This window comes from Apus apus, chromosome 6 (assembly GCF_020740795.1).
Source record: "Apus apus isolate bApuApu2 chromosome 6, bApuApu2.pri.cur, whole genome shotgun sequence".
Classification (NCBI taxonomy): domain Eukaryota; kingdom Metazoa; phylum Chordata; class Aves; order Apodiformes; family Apodidae; genus Apus; species Apus apus.
Genome location: NC_067287.1, coordinates 26756890 through 26775821, shown reverse-complemented (window position 1 = coordinate 26775821; position 18932 = coordinate 26756890). Strand labels below are relative to the sequence as shown.

Here is an 18932-nt window from a genome sequence, read left to right as displayed (position 1 = left end):
CATGGCTGTTTACAAGTGTGTGTGTGTGTACACACATGGAACAGTTTTGTTTCTACACCTACCCTCCACTTTACAGCTACTCTATCTAACCCAATCATGAAACTTTTAATCTAAATTAGCCAGTAAAACTGTTACTGCCCCTTGGTCACTTGACCCACCTAGATTCTCCTAAATACATTAATTTGTGAAAAGTGGATTAAATTTGAACATAAATGGAAAGATGGCAGAGTTGTCTCAAATCAAAGGACCACAGTTAATTTACTGAAGAATTAATTTTTTAAAAATTTTATTTTGGCTACATAAATGTGGAAATCATGCCTTATTATATGTGGGATAGGGACAAAGAAAAACAGCAAAGAAATTAATAGTAACCTGACAGAGATGAATTGGTACATGTAAGTGAATTAAAGACTATTACTGGCAGTACTCCACTATGATGAAGCCTTAAGTGGTATTACAAAATGCTGCTGCTAATCAGGGCCATTGTGTAATCTCTTTGGAATAGTAAAACATATTCAGGTAAATTTCAAACTCAGCTGATATTCAATGATTCAACATTCATGCTGAAGAAAAAAATAACCCTATAGCAAGGCTCCGTAAGCATGCAACTTCTGTGAATTGCTTGGCTACTCTTCAACAAAGCATAATTAAATGCAGTGAGATGGATCTGACAGAATGCTGACCACAGTACGTAATAAATAGCATTTACAGAAAATAATGGAGCACAAAGGAAAAACTAAAGAAGGGAAGACAGATACAGATGCAGTGTCTGACAGAAAAAGTCAACATTTGCTGTTGACTGTATCTTAAGCACAGCAGTAGTGTAGAAAGAACAGTATAACTTGTACCATAGAAGATAAATAAAAAAGGTCTAGCAGACTTAGTTAACCCAATAAAGCATAATGGCCTCAGGACTTTTAAAGGCATGGAGAAAATGTCTCCCTAAAGAAACAGATGAGTGTATCAGGAGCTTCAAGTCTGACAGTGAGAAGCTGTTAAGAGCTAAATGGGATTCATACCTTTAATTTTGCATCACTAGAATTGTATAATCAAAATAAATGCTAATAATTTTCAAATAACCTGCAGCTAAAAAAAATCACAAAAAATTCTAATGAGAACAGCATGCCTTTCTACATATATACTTGAGTACATGAATGTGTATCATATGTTTTCCAGTTACATCTCTCCATTAACTGTGCTAGGACACATCTAGAGGCAATGCTAGTTTTAACATTTAAAATGCAGTCAATTTACAGTGGGATGAGCCTGCATGTTATACAATCCTTGACAGTTAGGAGGAGTGCCCACTATCCACCTTGTCTTCCCTCAGTGAAGCAGATGACCTTTCTTCTCCTCTTGAGTACTCAAATACTCTATATACAGTTTTGGGTGCCTCAATATAAGGACATTAAACTATTAGTGTGTGTCCAGAGGAAGGTGACCAAGATGGTGAAAGACCTCGGGGGTAAGACTTATAAGGAGCAACTGAGGTCACTTGGGTTCTTGAACTTGGAGAAGGCAAAGGGATGACCTCATTGCAGTCTAGAATTTCCTCACAGGAGAGGACAGTGGAGTGGGAGATGCCAATCTCCTCTCTGTGAAAGAACACAAGTAGATGGCCTGAAGCTGTGTCAGGGGACATTCATATTGGACATTAAGAGAAAGTTCTTCACTGAGAAGGCGGTAAGTCACTGGAACAGGCTTCCCATGGAAGTGCCTATTGCACCAAGCCTCCCAGAGTCCAGGGAGCATCTGGATGAGACTCCTAATCATATGACTTAGTTTTAGGTAGTCCTGCAACAAGGAGGGAGTTGGGACTTGATGATCCTTATGGTTCCCTTCCAACTTGAGCTATTATATGATTTTATGAAATATTTTACTAACAAGACCATGTGAGAGAATAGTATCTTCCTAATGCATCATTTCCACTTCTCCTCAGCTTCACAGTTAGTTAAGTTTCGTCAGCCCAGTTAGTTAATTTTCTTAATTTTTTCTTCAGATACCACTAAAAATACTCACAAAATCTTGATGTAATCTACCACAATAGTTCTTAGAGAAGAAAGGATGATAAGAAGAAATAAACTACAATCCATCTACATCCTTAACACTTCTCAGGTTTCTACACTGAGGCTTCCTAAGAATTTCTCCTTTTTTTTCTTCCTGAATCTTCTTTTCTTGTACAGTCAGCTCCTTCTCTGGTAACCTTCACTCTACTTATCTTTTGTGTCACACCCACTCCCTATTTTGATTTGATTTGAAATGGTGGCCTGGGTCAGGATAGGTGCTATGCTCAAGTGCAAATTCACCCAGAACATGGCAGTTTCTTGAAGTCAGACTTCAAAATGAGCCTTTGATTCTGCACAATTCTGACTCTATCTCCAAGGGAAATTTTAATGGAGAACCTTACGGAGGACATAGCTTGGTGTTAATATGTGATCAATGCAGTTAGTAAAGCACATATTCTCTCATTTTACTGCCAATTGTACTGGCTTAGCTGGCTGATGGCTTCCTGGGACAAAGAGAATTTAATGGCATTTGCAGACAAATGGGACATACAACTTATTATTTGTAAAACTACTGGTGACATTGGTATAGACCTTGGTAAAAGTCATGCTTCTACTCATAAAGCAATGAACAATGGCATGAGGAGAAAGTCAAAACTGAGGACCTGTATATGAAAACAGAAACTAAAAAGCAGTGGTCAGCTTGCATTTCTATTTAAATCACAAAGCACTGCTAGCAAATTGGTAATAATTAGAGAGCAGCCGAAAGTGTGCAAAGCCTTTATCCTCCAAGGGTTTGCAAATACAGATAAAAGAGCGATTATGCATCAGGGAGTGGTGGGGGGTGCCAGTCTGTCTGTGTCTGTACATAAAGGAATTTGGGGCTAAGTTATCACTTGGTCCACTCATGTAAAAATCAAGGTAGCTCATCACCCAGAAGTGCTCATCACACTACAAGGATGGGGATGGATTTCCATTGCAAATACGGCCTCAGACATCAATGAAGTGGGGAGGGAGGCCTACGCTGCTGATTTCCATCTTTTATACATACAGGGACTTCAAGAGAAACCCCCTTGCTGAAGGATGAATATTTTACCTGTTCCACATGGGATTATGTCAGAAATGTAAAAACGAAGGCACTATCTTAGTTTAAAATAAATAAATTACACAAGTAACTGTTAGCTCCAGCACCCAATAACTGTCAGCTTGGTAGCAGCCCTTGCCTCTGGTTATTCTGCTTTTCTTCTGCTAAAATGCATGAAGCACTTTGAGACTGTTGCTGTCTTCCAGATTAACTTTGAAAAAGCATCCCATGTTCTTAAAAGATGGGAAAATGTGGAGGGGTTCACCCTCAATTAGTGACCAAAAAGCCTAAACAAAGACTTCAATGCAGGAATATAACACATGAGGTACAAGTTTCACAGCACATACAGGTCTGTGTGGGATGATACTGTCAGAAAAATGGGAGGACACTGCACTTCAAGGAATGATTTTATCACATGCCAGCGCAGACAGCACAGCACACAGTCCCACAAAGACTCAGAGTAGTTTCTCAGAAAATGATGAGCCATAATGTTCTTTGGACAAATACATCAACTGTCCCTTAGGTTTCTAAGACCTGTTTGAAAGCAAGAGTAGTGCAGCACAGCAGCATCATGTGAATCTTGCTTTCATGTCTAACAGTGAGAGTAATTTGTTCTACTATCAATACTGGTATATTCTGCACAACAAAAGCTGGAATTAGGTCACCATAATTTTCTTTTGTTCTTCAACTTCTCCTTCTGAAGGCAATTTTCGATCGCTGCCACTATTATAAGTCGAAACTGCTCAAGAACAATGATTTCCATTCTGTATTATACAGGCCAGTTAATACCAGGTTATGTGAAACTCTTCATGATCAATGTTTCCTATTTTCAATATGGCTATTATAATTGCATTAATATTTCTTGTCTTCTTTTTGCTCTTCCCCACAATCTCTAAAATCTGCTCAGTAATCTCTTCTTCATTTAAATCCAAATGTTCAAATATAGGGAAACAAACTATTAGATGTCTGTTTTTTCTTTCCTTCTGCTTACCTATCTTCCATGCCTTCTCTTATGTTTTTGCCTTTGAAGTTTCTTCAATTTTTTTTTGTTTGTTTTAAATATACTCTTATTTCAGCATCATGTTTTCACCATTTTAAAGCAATCTTTTCCACAGCACATGACAGTTGGTGCCCAGTTCTTTACAGATATACAAAAAATGAATGTGCTCCTATATCCCTCTGCCAGCCCTTGTAAACAGGCTACTTCTGCTATATCCCACTCTAGTTGTTTATAATTTCTGCAACCTCCTGCATTTCTCCCTGTCTGAAATAGCATTATCTTCACTCCTCATCATCGTTAAAAGAAATCTTCCAAATCAGCACAAGTATCACAGCAACCAGCTTACAGTTACTATGAACAAACCACTACTACAAGAGAGCCCCAAACTCACAAAACAGGATGGGTTTGGTTAAACAACTGGTGCAAATTTGTGACAAATGATAAAATGTCACTCATCAACACGATGCTGGCAGTGAAATCAGAGATGAGGAGAGGCACAGGTCACCATCTGAACAATTTAGTGTAGCACTGAAGTTTCTACAAACTTCCTGATGAGGGAAAGGGAATAGAAAAACTCACACAGAGCAACAGGAAGTTAGATATATTTCCTTTTGGGTATCCCATATCAATCCTGCTCATTCTCTTCTGCCACCTGAACACCATACTCTCCAATTAAATCACTGCAAGACAACTACATCAACATCCTTTAGCTGTGTTTCTGTAAAAACACAACCTTTGCACACAAACAGCCAGAGGACAGGCAACAGCAGTGCTGTACCAAGCAATGCCCTTTTTTTCTTTCTCCTGTGACTGATCTTTTTGCTCAATAGTATCCAAACAGGTATCCTGTTGCTTTTGAGACCCACTAGCTATCACTAGAACCTGTCACTACAACAAATGATTTTACCAAGAAAAAAATAAAAATAAATAATAATATATATATATATAGCCTTGACTGAACGGTAGGTATCTTTGCCAAAACATGTTGCATCCTATTTGTAGAGGTCAAATGAAGATGGGATCCTATATATCTAATGTATATATCTATATATATCCTATATGTATATATCCTATTTATCTAATGTACTTCTGGAAGTGGGATGTGGTATTTTGAGAACACTTTTCTACACTTCACATACTGTTCAGTAGCACAGCCCCAGAGCTATAAATCAAGGAAACACTCTCATTTACCCTTCAAACAATTTCCCTACCTGACATACCCACACAAATCATATACGGTGATTTCTCATGTAGTATTATATGAAAAGATGCATAATCCTAGTGTGAAGCAGCCATAGAAGAGTTAATAGCCCAAACAGCTCTTTCCAGCTGCAGCTCAGACACAGGATCGAGTTACTGTGGCTTAACAAGTTATTGTGTTTCTGCTGAGCTACTGTCAATGACCACATATGTATATGCTGCCTGCAACAAACACAGTGTAAAATGCTTTAGCCTGACATCAGTGACAGAGACACTGACAGGCAAAAGTTGGCTTAAAAGATTGCAGTGCATGCAGACTGAGGCAGCTGCAGGCAGGGATATGGACCACCTCAAGAAAACTCCAGAAGAGCTGGCCAGAAGTGACTTTTGGAGCAGGCCCAGAAATGCTTTTGGGAACCGAATGAGAGGTCTAGGAAAAGCCATAAGTGATATTCCTCATCTCTTGGCCCACTGAGCAGAAGCTGGGTGGTGGCTGGTTTGTAAGTAGGGAACAAGAAAATGCTTAATTTTCTAAAACTGGTGCTCCGAGCCTCTGTGAAAAGTAAAACACAGGACTTAATGTTACCAGAACAGTAGCCCAAAGAAGGCTAGGGTCATTAAAAGCTGTGGAACCTAAAGACTGCCTTCAACAGGGAACAAAGAGCAAGACACTTGATGCAGCCAAGCCTGCAGTTCTGGAGACGCAACCCCAGCCCTTGCTCAAAAGAAGCTTTGCACACAGTGAGCCACAGTATATCAAACTGTCACCTTGGATCAGGGCAAAACTTGAAGCAGCATGTCCTCCTGGCTCTGCCACCTTCAAGTGAGGGACAGGGCACCTACTGCTCAACAGGAGACATGAAAAGCAACTCAGTGGCACCAACAGCTACTAGATCTGGCCAATATGTAAAAACTGAAGGTAGGAAGCTCATCCCTGGAGAGACCTTGGGCTCTCTCAACTTGGAGAGCTGCAAGGCTGCACTTCATATCAGAATGCTTTTGGATGGGGAAGACAGACCAAAATAGGCCCACAAAAGAACAAGCACCCTTTCCTGAGATGTTTGAACTCCTCCTTCCTTGCAGTCTCCCATGAACTCTGTGTCATCCTGTTTCTTCTGACTTTCCAGGAAAAGTGTAAAAGTGATGCAATATTTTTGCACATTTTGCGCTTAGTACTGAGCAGAGCACAAGAATGACGTGTTTTGAGCCACAAGTGGCTATCTAAGCAGCTAAACACAGGACAGAAAATACAGCTGCTGACCAAACCAGCATATTTCACAAAGGGACCTTGTTTTATACTTCAGATGAATACAATAACATTTCTTGTATGGTGGATTAATAGTAATAGACTTTGTGGAAGCACAAACAAATTATATGAATAAGCAAGATGCTGGCTTAGTCAGTGGAAGATGTTCTCTGGGGGAGAAGGACACAGAAAAACATGTAACAGAAACAGGACTATTGGTCTTTTAGGATAATTTCTATTCTGTTTGCAGTAAGAGGAGCAAGGAACAAGTAAGCAAGTGTGCATACAATCAGTTTGAGGTCTGAAAAGGGATCTGATCCTTTAAATCTTTTGAGATCTCTGAGATGCTACACATTCTTCTGTTCATTTGGTTGCTCCTTGTGAACAGCAGAATAAAAGCCGCTGCATTGCTTTTTTTGGGGCTCATGTGCTCTCCCTGAGATCTACATACTGCAATGATTACTCAATTTACATCTGGTTTAGTATCTTAATATTTCAACCGTGATTTTACATAACATTCCTGCTTTTTTCTCTCATTTACCTAATTCATACATGTATTGCGTAACAGTTGTCTAGAGGAAAGCAGCCTATTTCTGCAGGAGGTCACTTAGATTTCCATTGTGTTTAATATTTTAATTCCTTTCTAGCTGCTAGCAAAATATATTTTGGTAACTAAAATACTGCATTTTCATTCATTTACATAATAGTGGACCGAATACATCCTGCCTTCTGATATTCATAAGCCATAATCACTGATGGGAATGGGTATATTTCACTTGAATATCTGAGAAGATAATGTGTAAGTACAGTGCTTTTTTTTTTTCATAATAATTTTTCAGACAGACATGGTCTATAAGGACATTGACATGAACAATATTTTTCAAACCTGCATCTTTTATCAGGAAAAAGCTAATTTTTACTTTTTCAACCACCACCTAGGGAAACTCTAGAGGCAGGCAAGTGTCATAGCTAAGAACATAAATAAAATAAAAATCCGCCTCTTGCCAGTAAATTGAGGACACCTGATATGGACTCATCAAGACTCAAACACTATCTAATTTAGTATTATCTTTCAGGGTATTCTACTGGAAGCATATTTGTTGAAAACATCTTCCCCATAATCTATGCAAGTGTTTCTTCATTCCAGCTCATTCTATTGTGCTGGATTTGAACATCTCCCCTGTAATTAGTATCTGTAATTGTAAACAAGAACAGAAACAGTCTCAGAAATAGAAAAGGCAAACCACAAATCCAAGGGACTAAAAGACTAAACTCTGGCTAAACAAGACAGATCTTACAACAGCATTAACTGGACCAATGATAAAAACCACCAGGGCTAAACATAAAATACTGCCTCTTCTAGATAATTACCCCATACCCGCATAAGGCTGAACTGCCCAAAGCAGCTGCCGTTGGAGGTTTGTAAATAAAGAAATAGAGGAATGAAAAACCTAAGAAAGAGACAAAGCTACAGTGACCATAAAATTTAAGATTATGGCAAACTAAAGATGAAAAATAACCCTTTCCTTCTGCAAAACTAGGAGCACAAGCTTCGGATAGACAAGACTGAGATCTTAATGCAATTCCATTTCTTTCAGATGTCACAGGGAGTGATTACCAACTTACACAGGATCCTGCCCTCTAAAGAAAGTCTGGGCTCTAATGAGGTCAGTGCATTTGCCCCCACCTTGTGGACTTCAATGAGAACAGGATTTTACCTTTGCTGTTTAATCTAAGGAAGCTTTTCTGTCTCTCTTTTGTTCACATTAGTTGGATACTGGGTGAAATGCAGCAGATTATGGAATGCCAATGACTGGAAAAGCCTACCATGTTATATCCTGTACTTTACTACATTATCTGATCTTCTTTACTCACAACTCACAATATCGTGAGTTATTTTCTAAAGTGACAATATAAAAAAATATCAGGTTGCAGGGAACACTCTGAAGGTCACTCTGCTCAATCTCCTGCTGCAAGAAAGTCTGACTGCACAGATCAGGTTGCTCAGCCTTCTGTAAACAGGACGTTCCTTGTTCTGTGACAATGTGGATTAGATAGTGGAATTATTCCAGGTTTGTCAAAATTAGTGGCATTGAGTACACCCTCAGCAAGTTTGCTGACAATAACATAGTGTGTGGTGAGGTCAACACACTGTAGGGAGGGGATGCCATGCAGAGGGATCTTGACAGGCTTGAAAGGTGGGCCAGTGCCAACCTCATGAAGTTCAACAAGGCCAAGTACAAGGTCCTGCACCTGGGTCCGGGCAATCCCAAGTACAAATACAGGCTGAGGGGAGAATGGATCGAACACAGTCTGATGAAGGACTTAGGAGTGATGGTGGATGAGAATCTCAACATAAGCTGGCAGTGTGTGCTTGCAGCCCAGAAAGCCAACCATGTCCTGGGCTGCATCAAAAGAAGTGTGGCCAGCAGGTCAAAGGAGGTGATTCTCCCCCTTTACTTGGCTCTTGTGAGATTCCACCTGGAGTACTGTGTCCAGTTCTGGAGCTCCCAACATAAGAAGGACATGGAGCTCATTGAGAAAGTCCAGAGAAGGGCCATGAAGATGATCTGAGGGCTAGAGCACCTCTCCTACAAGGACCGGAAGGAGCCTACAGGATAGCTGGGGAGGGGCTTTTTACAAAGGCTTGCAGTGAGAGGACAAGAGGTAATGGATCAAAACTGGAAGAGGGAAGATTTAGGTTAGACATTAGGATGAAATTCTTTAGTGTGAGGGTGGTGAGACACTGGCAGAGGTTGCCCAGGGAAGCTGTAGAAGCCCCATCCCTGGAAGTGTTCAAGGCCAGGTTGGATGAGGCTCTGAGCAACCTGATCTAGTGGGAGGTGTCCCTGCCCTTGCAGGGGGTTGCAACTAGATAATCTTTAAGAGGTTCCTTCCAACTCAAACCATTCTATGATTCTATGATCTTTCACCTGAGACATTCTGATGCCTTTCAGAGTTCCAAGCTCCTCCTGGAAAAATAGACCGGAGTGTGCAGAGCTTTGCAAAGTTGCAGGCCTAGTCCTCAAATCTGATTTAAAGGAATTCTCAGGCTTCTGTAATTTGTACTTCTCTGTTAGAAGGCAAGTAAGGTGTTGTGCACATCATACCCAAGTCCCTTTGAATAACATTAGCTCACTCTGGAACAAATAATTACAAAAAGAGAATAAAAATAACATAATACTCTTAGAAAGCAAAAAAGAATTTTACTTATATTCTCATAGAATCATAGAATAATTTTAGTTGGAAAAGACTTTTAAGATCACTGAGTCCAGCTGTTAACCTCTCACTGTTGAGTCCACCACTATACCATGTCCCTAAGCACCACATCTACATGTCATTGGGAACTTATGGTCCAGAATGAAAATAACATCAATTGCAGTTAAAGCCACAGGTTCAACTCTCCAACCAAGACAACAAGCAAAGTATTTCAGAGAAGGTAATCAGATACAGAGAAAACAAGCATATGGTAACTGCAGTATACCTGCAGAAAAACTATGGGGAGACAGAGATTTCAGTCTATGAACTTATTAATTGCTACTGAGTACCTCAGCTCCAGCAATTGCTGTAGCATATATCAGTGGAAAACACTGAGGATTGTAACACCCTCTTATAAAAAACACTAGAGATACCGTAATGATGCTGGGAAGGCACAACACTAATTTAACACCTCGTGAAAAGCCAACATCCACAACCACATGCAGTTACATAGCTCAGAACAGACCCAAGAAGACTAATGCCTACTGAGTCCTCCTGAGCCTCATCCTTCAACAAGTGGGTCTTTCTGAAACAGTTCCTGCATAGATACTCACAGATCCACTTAGCTACTGAGACCTCATGAGTTCACACAACTGTCTCTGCAACTGTATAAACATTATGCCTTCATTTTAATTAAATCCTAGTATAGCAGAAGGAGCAAGCCTCGCTCCATGAGATATGATATTCCATGCACATTTCTTTATTCTACACATATGACATTGAACCCAGAACCTATTGAACAGAATTTCTGTTCAAGAACAGGAACAGTCTCCATCTGTTAGTCTGGGATTCACATGTTGTTTCTAATTAACAGTCCTGGATTAGAAAGCAAACTCCAACTTTGACTGAACAGACAAAGCTTTAAGATTTACAGTTATTTTGGTTTAAGCTCACTATGGAGAATTACACAAACAAACCGATTTGCTGCCTGACAGCCTATCCCCGTGAGTTGTATTCTCATGTTTTTTTCCCATTTGTAAGGGAGTGAGAACAGGAATTCTGTGCTGTGGCACTGCTTCAAAGTTCATGCCGAAGATTTATGATAGACTGTCATAAATTACATGTGGAAGGACAAGGAATGAAAAGCAGCTTCGAAATAATTCTTAAGCTTTTATTGATTTTTGGGTAGGCAAGAGCTGACCTACAGTCAGTACTGCATCAAAGAAGGCCAAAGTCTGTCTCCTAGAAATCACTCTATTACCCAGGTTGGCTAGTACACTGGCTACAGTTTCACTGTATTGGTTTAGCATGTGAAAGTTTCTAACAGCAGTATTTCTGTTTTATAGTGTCATTTAAAAAGAAAAGAAAGTCAAGTTATAAAACTCCCATATATACATACAGGAACCACACATTGGCCCATTTATGCAAGAAAGAGCTAGGTCATCCTCTCTGAGCTGCTCTGACCTCTGACCTTTCAGGTGGGCTGGTGGCACAGCTTGTGAAAACTGGTCTCCAGAGTCAAGCGAAACCAGTGCCTCAGTGAAGGGCAAACCAAGGATGCCAAATGGCTTGTATGAGAATAAATTGAGAGCTGGGCCACCTGGAAGTGCTATTTCCCGCAGTCTGTGATATCTGGAATAGTGCTGTGATAGTTAAAGAAAAAGGCAAAGTCCGTGTGCCATTCTATTATCCTCAATTCTTATATTCTTCAGCTAGGACAATATGGGATCAATTCTAAGTCTTATGTTGTCTTAAAAATGTTCTCCAGCAGTGGATTAGCCACATCTAAATGCCACATCACAACCTGTGAAAGGTGGTTGAGAGCCATCTACCTCAGCTGCTCATAACCAAACACCAGTCTCTCAGTGCTCAGGGATAGGCTTTTATTACATGTTCTGGTATGCAGAGCAGCAGCAGATCTAAAATGAGAATCATTCAGAATCAATGGGTTGGGATTAATCTGTCCTCCGGTCCAGTGCAAGTGCTGCCACAGTAATAAACAGAAATCTGATAACTTTATACTGTCAGCACAAAATGAAACTATGACCTTGACCTGTGCAACATCACCCAGTAATTTTTTCATAACTTCAACATACCATACTACACGGCTATGATCTAATAAGAATCTAAAAGTAATTAACTGGAATTTTTGAAAACTGAAGCCTTAATCAAATATGTATTCTTATCAGGGTTTCAAGCCAGCAATAAATTGGGACATTTAAAAAACTGGGATGAAATCCAATCTGTGATCTGATCAGGGTTCAATGGTTATAATAAATTGGGAGTATTAAAACTGGGATACTATCCAACACTTTATTTTGTCTAAACCACAGGACCTAGCTGTGCTGCAAAGTCAGGAATACTCAATGAAGATATATACCATGTTGGATTAACCCTTAACAAATAATGATGCACAAGCTCAGGAGTCCCAGAAACATGTGGATTAGCACAGAGCTTAATGGTGAGAAGAGCAATTACCAACATTTTATCAGAGATCAGTATGAACCATAAACAGCCAAACCAACACTTTTAGATTTGGCAAGCAGATAACACAGGCGCAGAAGTGCCACAATGTACATGTGCACGAGCACACTCTAAGATACACTACACATTCAGAGATGACACTTTCCTCTTTGTAACTGAGTTTCAGCTTTTGATTCAAAACAATTTGGTTTTTCTACCATACTGCCATGCATACAGCTATTCTAGTTTTGATTTTGATTTCCAGTAAGATGCAAATTGTCTCTCATTAAATATCATTAAACAAATGCTGATAGAAATGGAATGAAGTTCACTTAGAAGTACTCTCTCATTTATAAGTGGTCTCTAAATGCTGTTTGTGTAAGATGCATTCCCTTCGTACAGGGATCTTGCAGCTGCAAAATTAAACCTCTGCTTGCCAAGTATCAAAAACATATGTATTGATTTTTTAACTATGGGAACAGGCAACAAGCAGCAGAGCTGATAAGACAAGAGAGAATCTCCCCTCAATTGCCAGAAGGTTTCCAAAAAGTAAAGGAAATTCAGTCTTTAATATAAAAACTGAAACAATTTAATTTTACATAAATTTGAGATTCACTGTAACTTAAGCACTCAGTTAAGTCACTAAGAAAGCAAGGGCCAGATGTTCCTTCTGCTTCTCTAACACTCTACTGGAAAACATAGTACAATTTAAAAAAATTCCTCACATAATTCCAACGAGGACTACAAAACCAAGACTGTTTTAACGAAACAACAAAATGCTTCTACAGACAAGTGCAGAATATTTTTTACAAAGAGTGCCTCCTTGTTCACCAACTCACATGCTACTTTTTAAAATCACCTTATTTTTGACAAGGCGCTTCCTTTTGTGAAATTTTATTCTAATGTCAAGTAAAAGTTTTACTGCTGGAAGAGAGACTTTGGTCTCAGCAGGAATATTCCACTAAAATAATCCTAATAAACCAGGAAAAAACAGTTTTCTTTCAATTGATAGTCACTTATTTGCACTTAAAAGGCAAACAAGTTATCATGTGTAAAACTCAAGTACCTAATATATTTATCCAGTTTGTTTTAAAATGATTTTCAGAAGTTAGAAAATTAAAAAGCAAGCCCAAAGGAGTGAGAAAAAGATGGCGGAAGGGTGGAAGAGTAATCTTGTTTTGAGGGAGAGGGTTTCTTCCAGTATTTAATAATGACATGAACATCTTGTTGTTAAAATGATAAATTCTGAGTAATTTATACAGATCACACTAAAAATACAGATTTGAGTAAGCTTGATCAAAATAAACCTCAGACATAGCACTTGCTGTTTCCTTTTATGGGCAGATTCTAGACCTTTGGAGCACATGCTTTATCACAGCCAAACTCTTTGAAGCATGAACAAAACAATGAGTTTATTTAAAATAGGGCCTCAGTCCAAGGAATCACTTGACTTTCGTTGGGAAGGAGAAAATTGCCATCTCAGAGAACTATATCACCAGTTAAGTCTGTCCTCCTAAACTATCTGTGTCACGAACTTCTGACTTTCTCTAGTCAAGTTTCAGCGACATTGCATTGCAGTGGCACAAGGAAAGCTAAGGGAGGTAGGGGGAGAAGAATAGTGACCTTTGGAGGATGTGTTGACTACATATTCAGTTGGACAAAGATAAGACTATTACTAAACAAGAAATGTCTTACATCCTAAATTCCTGTTAACCAGTTGAAGCCTGCAGGAGTAACAGTGATATAATAAAGTACTGGCTTTGAAAAGAAGGGAGACAGACATGGGGCTGAGGTCTGGAACAAATTCCTAGCCTGACAGGGACCTTTTAGGAACCTGGACAAGCAGCTGCACTGCCTGCATGTCAGATTCACACCCACAAGACACTGTGTATTTTTTTCTTGCCAGATTTTCTCTCTTCTACCTCAACCGTAGTGCTTAGGGTCAGGCTCAAGCTTCCTGAACAGCAATGAGCACAATGTGACCTTGGTCTTGGTGAGGATCACTAGGGAATTCAAGAAATAAAAAACCCTACAATATCAGCATTTCAGCACAGGAAATGGAGGTGCTTTAGAAAGCTGCAGCTACAACAGAGCCCAGAGAGCTGTACTGAAAACTGAGAATAGGACTATGTGGAATGGAAGTAGAAATTACAAGGCTAGAGCAATACTTATTTTCACTTTTTAAGGTTCAAATCTGAACCTCAAAGGCCCATAAAAGGGGTTGTCAGGCAAATCTATGATGAAGACCAATGTGAAAGCAAGTCAAATCCTTTTGGGAAGCATCTGCACTATGGAGTGAGTGTGCTCTACACTCTGTCTGCATACGCCTACTAGCTCTAACACATTCTGGATGTGCCAGACTTGTTGCACATGCACTTTACAATTCCTTCTCAGTGAAGCAGGAAATCCAACCTATTCTGAGCATGATGGACTTACACTCATCCAGCACACCTACGTAGGATCTGATGTTTCCCATCAGATGCCAGAGAATTAGAGTTTGTACTGCACAGTCAACCCATAACTGTGCAGTGAACGCATCTGACACTTCTGCATGCCTACAAATCTTTGTCAAAACTTCTGGAAGAAGGCTGCATTCTTTATAGCAGGCTTATCCCTGGTATTTTGTGAGATATTACTGTACCTATCCAATACCAATCAAAAAACTCTCTGTAAAGACTCTAAGAAATGGCCTACTCCTGTAAACTGGAAATGCACTTCCTCCTAAAAATATTTCTCAGCTGAGGTTTCAGAACAGCATTGTTTTTTTGGAGAGCTGCCAAGCACATATTACAGGCAAAACCAACATCCAAAATCATGCAAGGTACACATCTGCTAAGATGCTGAAATGCACTCGATCATTAATCCTGTAACACCCAGCCCAAAAATCAACTACTGTTGACCTCTTCTAGTAATGTCCAGCTTGGTCTCTGGAAAGAGTTGAGATGAAAAATCATAGTTAGTATGAAAGATTCTGAGATATTTAGGCAGTCAGCATTTAAAAAACCTGAAGTTTAAGTAAGAAAACTGACTTTAAGATTATTAATTATTGGATTGAGCACCTGAATAAGAATTACTTATACAGCTAATTGTGGAAAGAAAAAATAAGGTACGTGTTCAAGTTAATTCTAAAAAGGTTAAATGCTAGAAAATTAATTTGTATTTTGTTCAAGCTGTTAAATACAGGATTTGTTCACGTACCATGGGAGAAAAGTTCCTACATTTCTATCCTCTGGTATACTGTTACATCCCTACACGTATTCATTTCACTCTCAAGAACAAATTTAAAAAACTCTTGTGTTCTAGTAAGACTCACTGAAGCTTGGTTTTATAAATATGAGACAAAGTATGCAGATTGCAGCTAGTGAAGTCATAGAACAGAAGATCTATGGTGTGTATGTGCCACAAGTTTTTCTTTGCCAATATGTGCATTAAAATCTTGGACTTCAAATTACATTATAAAATTACTAAATCTTGGGAAAGAACTGTAAAACTTGTCTTTACTGTCTTACTGAGCATCATCAACAGCTGAACAGTCAACAACTGAGCAAAGGGACTGAATTACCCTCAAATCAAGTTTGCTTCCACTGTTTTTAATCAGTTTCCCTAATAGTTCTTACTGATATATGAGAACTAGATTCCTTACATAATTCTCCTCTAGAAAAGATCAAGTCTCTTCTGTTTTATGATCAACTCAAGAAGGTTTCAGTCTTCAACTTCTAGGTAGCTTTATGGGGGCAAACATACACAGCCATGCTCTAATTTCATTGAGAAAGTTGAAGCAAAATGCTTGTTTTTACAACGTGTTGCACTGCTCTGAGGATAACGTAGGGAAAATTTTTTGCACTTCTGCTTTTTTGTTTGTTATGTTGGTTTATTTGCTTGGGTTTTTTTTTTCCTGTTTATTATTATTAATTTTAATTCCTCAAACATGTATTATCTGATAAAAATAATGTGATATTTCTATTCTTGTGCATTATAGAAGAATAATCAAATAAGTGAGTTAAAAATATCATCTTGGTTCATCCACTTCACAACACACCTGCTGTTCTCCATTTCAGCTGCAAACTCTCCCAGGTCAAAACTGAAATCATTACTAGAGAAACCAGAATGATGAAGACATTGAGCTGCCAGTTTCTAATGCAGCCTTACCAAGTTACTGTCAATCAGTGACTGTAATTAAAAAAAAGCATACCGAGCTAAAGAAATATTAAGAACAATTATCTTGTGTCCAATTGGAACGATAGACCTCTAGACAGACGGGTTCATTCCTTGCAGCCTGCCAACATTTTAGTAAATGACACTGGCCCTTTAACAGATGGGATACATGCTTCTTAGCTTGCCAGGATCCTAATAAAAGACACTGGCTTCTTTAAAATGAAGGACACATACCTCTCATATTGTCAGTATCCAAATTGGGAGTCAGCAGTTTAAAATAAAGGTACTCATCAATCTGGCAAAATCAAGGACACAGCACAGAAATTTTAAAACAAATGGTACAATACTTAACTTAGATGAACTAAATACTTAAAACACTGGCTGAGCATATCCAGTAGCAACTGGATACCTTACTAGCTTTTAAAACAGTAAATACTAGCAGCAGACTTCAAGGGTTGGGTTTTGAATTTATTTATTTTCCTCTTCAAACCCATTAGCTACCACTTATACAGCTGATCATGCAACGCATGACTTGAACAACAGCACTGACCAGCACAACAAAAGCTGGCCCATGTGGAAAGACCCTGCCTGTCCAAAAGGAAATATATCTGCTTCCATTTCATCTCCCAGGAGCAGGATGTTCCAGTGAAGGAAAGAGACCTCTGAAAGCTTTCCCCATGCCCTGACAACTCATATTACTACAACTTGGAAAGTTTTACAGCAACTGCAGACACCTCTTAAGAGCCAGCAAGTGTGGGCTCTAACTTTTTAGATAGCAACCATCAGAGGGAAACAAAGACCTTCTTCAGAGTACCATGAAGTACATCTAGATGAGTTGAGGGAAGTGGAGAGAGAAGTTCGCTGAACCTTGTCAGCGCTTACAGACTGTCCCCATTTCCTGAAAGGCATGGGGGAAAGCAGAAAACTATAAATTCCCTTTGGAAGGATAATGAAGTTGCTAAAGACTTGGAATGAAAAGGAGTATTTTATGGACAAGACAGAGAACTGGACTTATACACATCAGTAGTTCTTTTCATTTCAGTCTCAGAGCCTTACTTCTGAAATATGGCAACTCAGAGCTGGCACACATCCAGCTTCTTGCCTTGCCCATCTCTCCCATCTCACTGCTTGTAGACTCCTGCCTCATCAAACTGATTTTAACCATTGGAACCTGTTTTCTTCCTGGTGTCTCCTGGCATACTCAGCATTTATTGAGTAGATATTTCTGCAACATGTGGCTAATCAACTAATGCTGTGCAGAAATAACACACCTAATTACAAAAACTACCACTTGATGACACAGCCACCTGAAGCCAAAGAGCTCTGAAGTGCTGGAAAACACAGCAGAGGTTCTCAGGAAAGAAGGAAGGAGGATCTTGCTTTAGAGAAGTAAAGAAAAAAAGTCAGCTGGTCTTGGGAATAGGCAAAGGTGAAATAGGTTCTGAAGGAACTGATCATCACCAGGCTTAGCAGCTACCACAGTGAAATGCAGAGAAACTGCAGGAGACAGACAAGCTCCTGTCATACAGCAGCCCTGACTCGGCCAGGAAACCAGCCTAAAGCTCTGTGTTGCCCGCACCCAACTGTCAGCACTCATGGTCTGGGACACCTCCAGCCAGACTGGCTGGTTGTCTCTTCAAGCAGTCCCTTGCTCTGAAGCTTTTCATCTGATGAACAAAGATGCTGCCACCATTTACTCACCTCTCACGTTCATCTTTCATTTTCTCCAGCTCCTCCTCTTTAAGTATGCCTTGCTTTGGATTCCCTCTGTGATCTGTTTTCCCATTTTTATCTTCTTTTTTCTTTCCAAATCTGTTTAAGATAACAAGGAAGGAGTCAGAAGGAAATAATTACTAGAATAAAAATCAGTACCTATCATAAACCACAGAAACTTTAGACAGTCAAAACACTGTGAGTTTTTAATGTTAGTCACTCATAAATTTCCCACATTGCAAAATAAATTACCAGTATTAAATGGGCACTGTGCAATAGGGAGGACTGGTTACAAATTGATTTGGACTCTGTACTTTCCAAAGCCATTGCTTGAAAGGAAGTTGAAAAGCCTGAACAAACCTGAAATGCATGGTAACGCAGGGCTGGACTATTCATATGGCACACTTTAAAGTGACTCAAGGTTCTTCTTATCACGGGACAGCTCTCTGAAACCAATCTGCAATTGCTGTGGTGTCAGCACCCAGACTCAACCATGTGTTCTGCTCCTATCAGTAACTATTGTCTCTCATTCATGTTTGGCCTTAGTTTAACGATTTGTACTTTGTTTATATGAGGATGCAATTGAAAATAATAAAATCTCACTATATTCTGAGACTAAAGAACTAGATAGTTCATAAGAGCTCTTTTTCAAAGTACTTTGGGTGTTTTTTTTCCCTGCCTATTAATATGCTATCATGTAATATTTATGCTGTGAAAGTCCTCCAGAGACCTCAATTAATTCTGGGGTCCCACTGTCCTATACACTGTACAAATTCACATAACATAAATTTGCTTTATGCAGCCTATAAAAGGTGACTGAACTGGGGAGCTACATTTCATTTCCGATAGAGCTAGACAGAATACTGGGGT

The 18932-nt window shown here is 39.3% G+C and overlaps 1 protein-coding gene across 3 annotated transcripts in view; it reads right to left on the bottom strand.

Annotated features, from left to right (window-relative positions):
* The window catches only part of PARD3B (par-3 family cell polarity regulator beta), a 390939-nt gene that overhangs the window by 83160 nt on the left and 288847 nt on the right, over positions 1-18932 (bottom strand). For all 3 annotated transcript variants that reach the window (XM_051623713.1, XM_051623715.1, XM_051623716.1), the window contains exon 19: positions 18051-18161. In XM_051623713.1, the coding sequence (XP_051479673.1) occupies positions 18051-18161 (111 nt within the window). The remainder of the gene's footprint in view (positions 1-18050; positions 18162-18932) is intronic.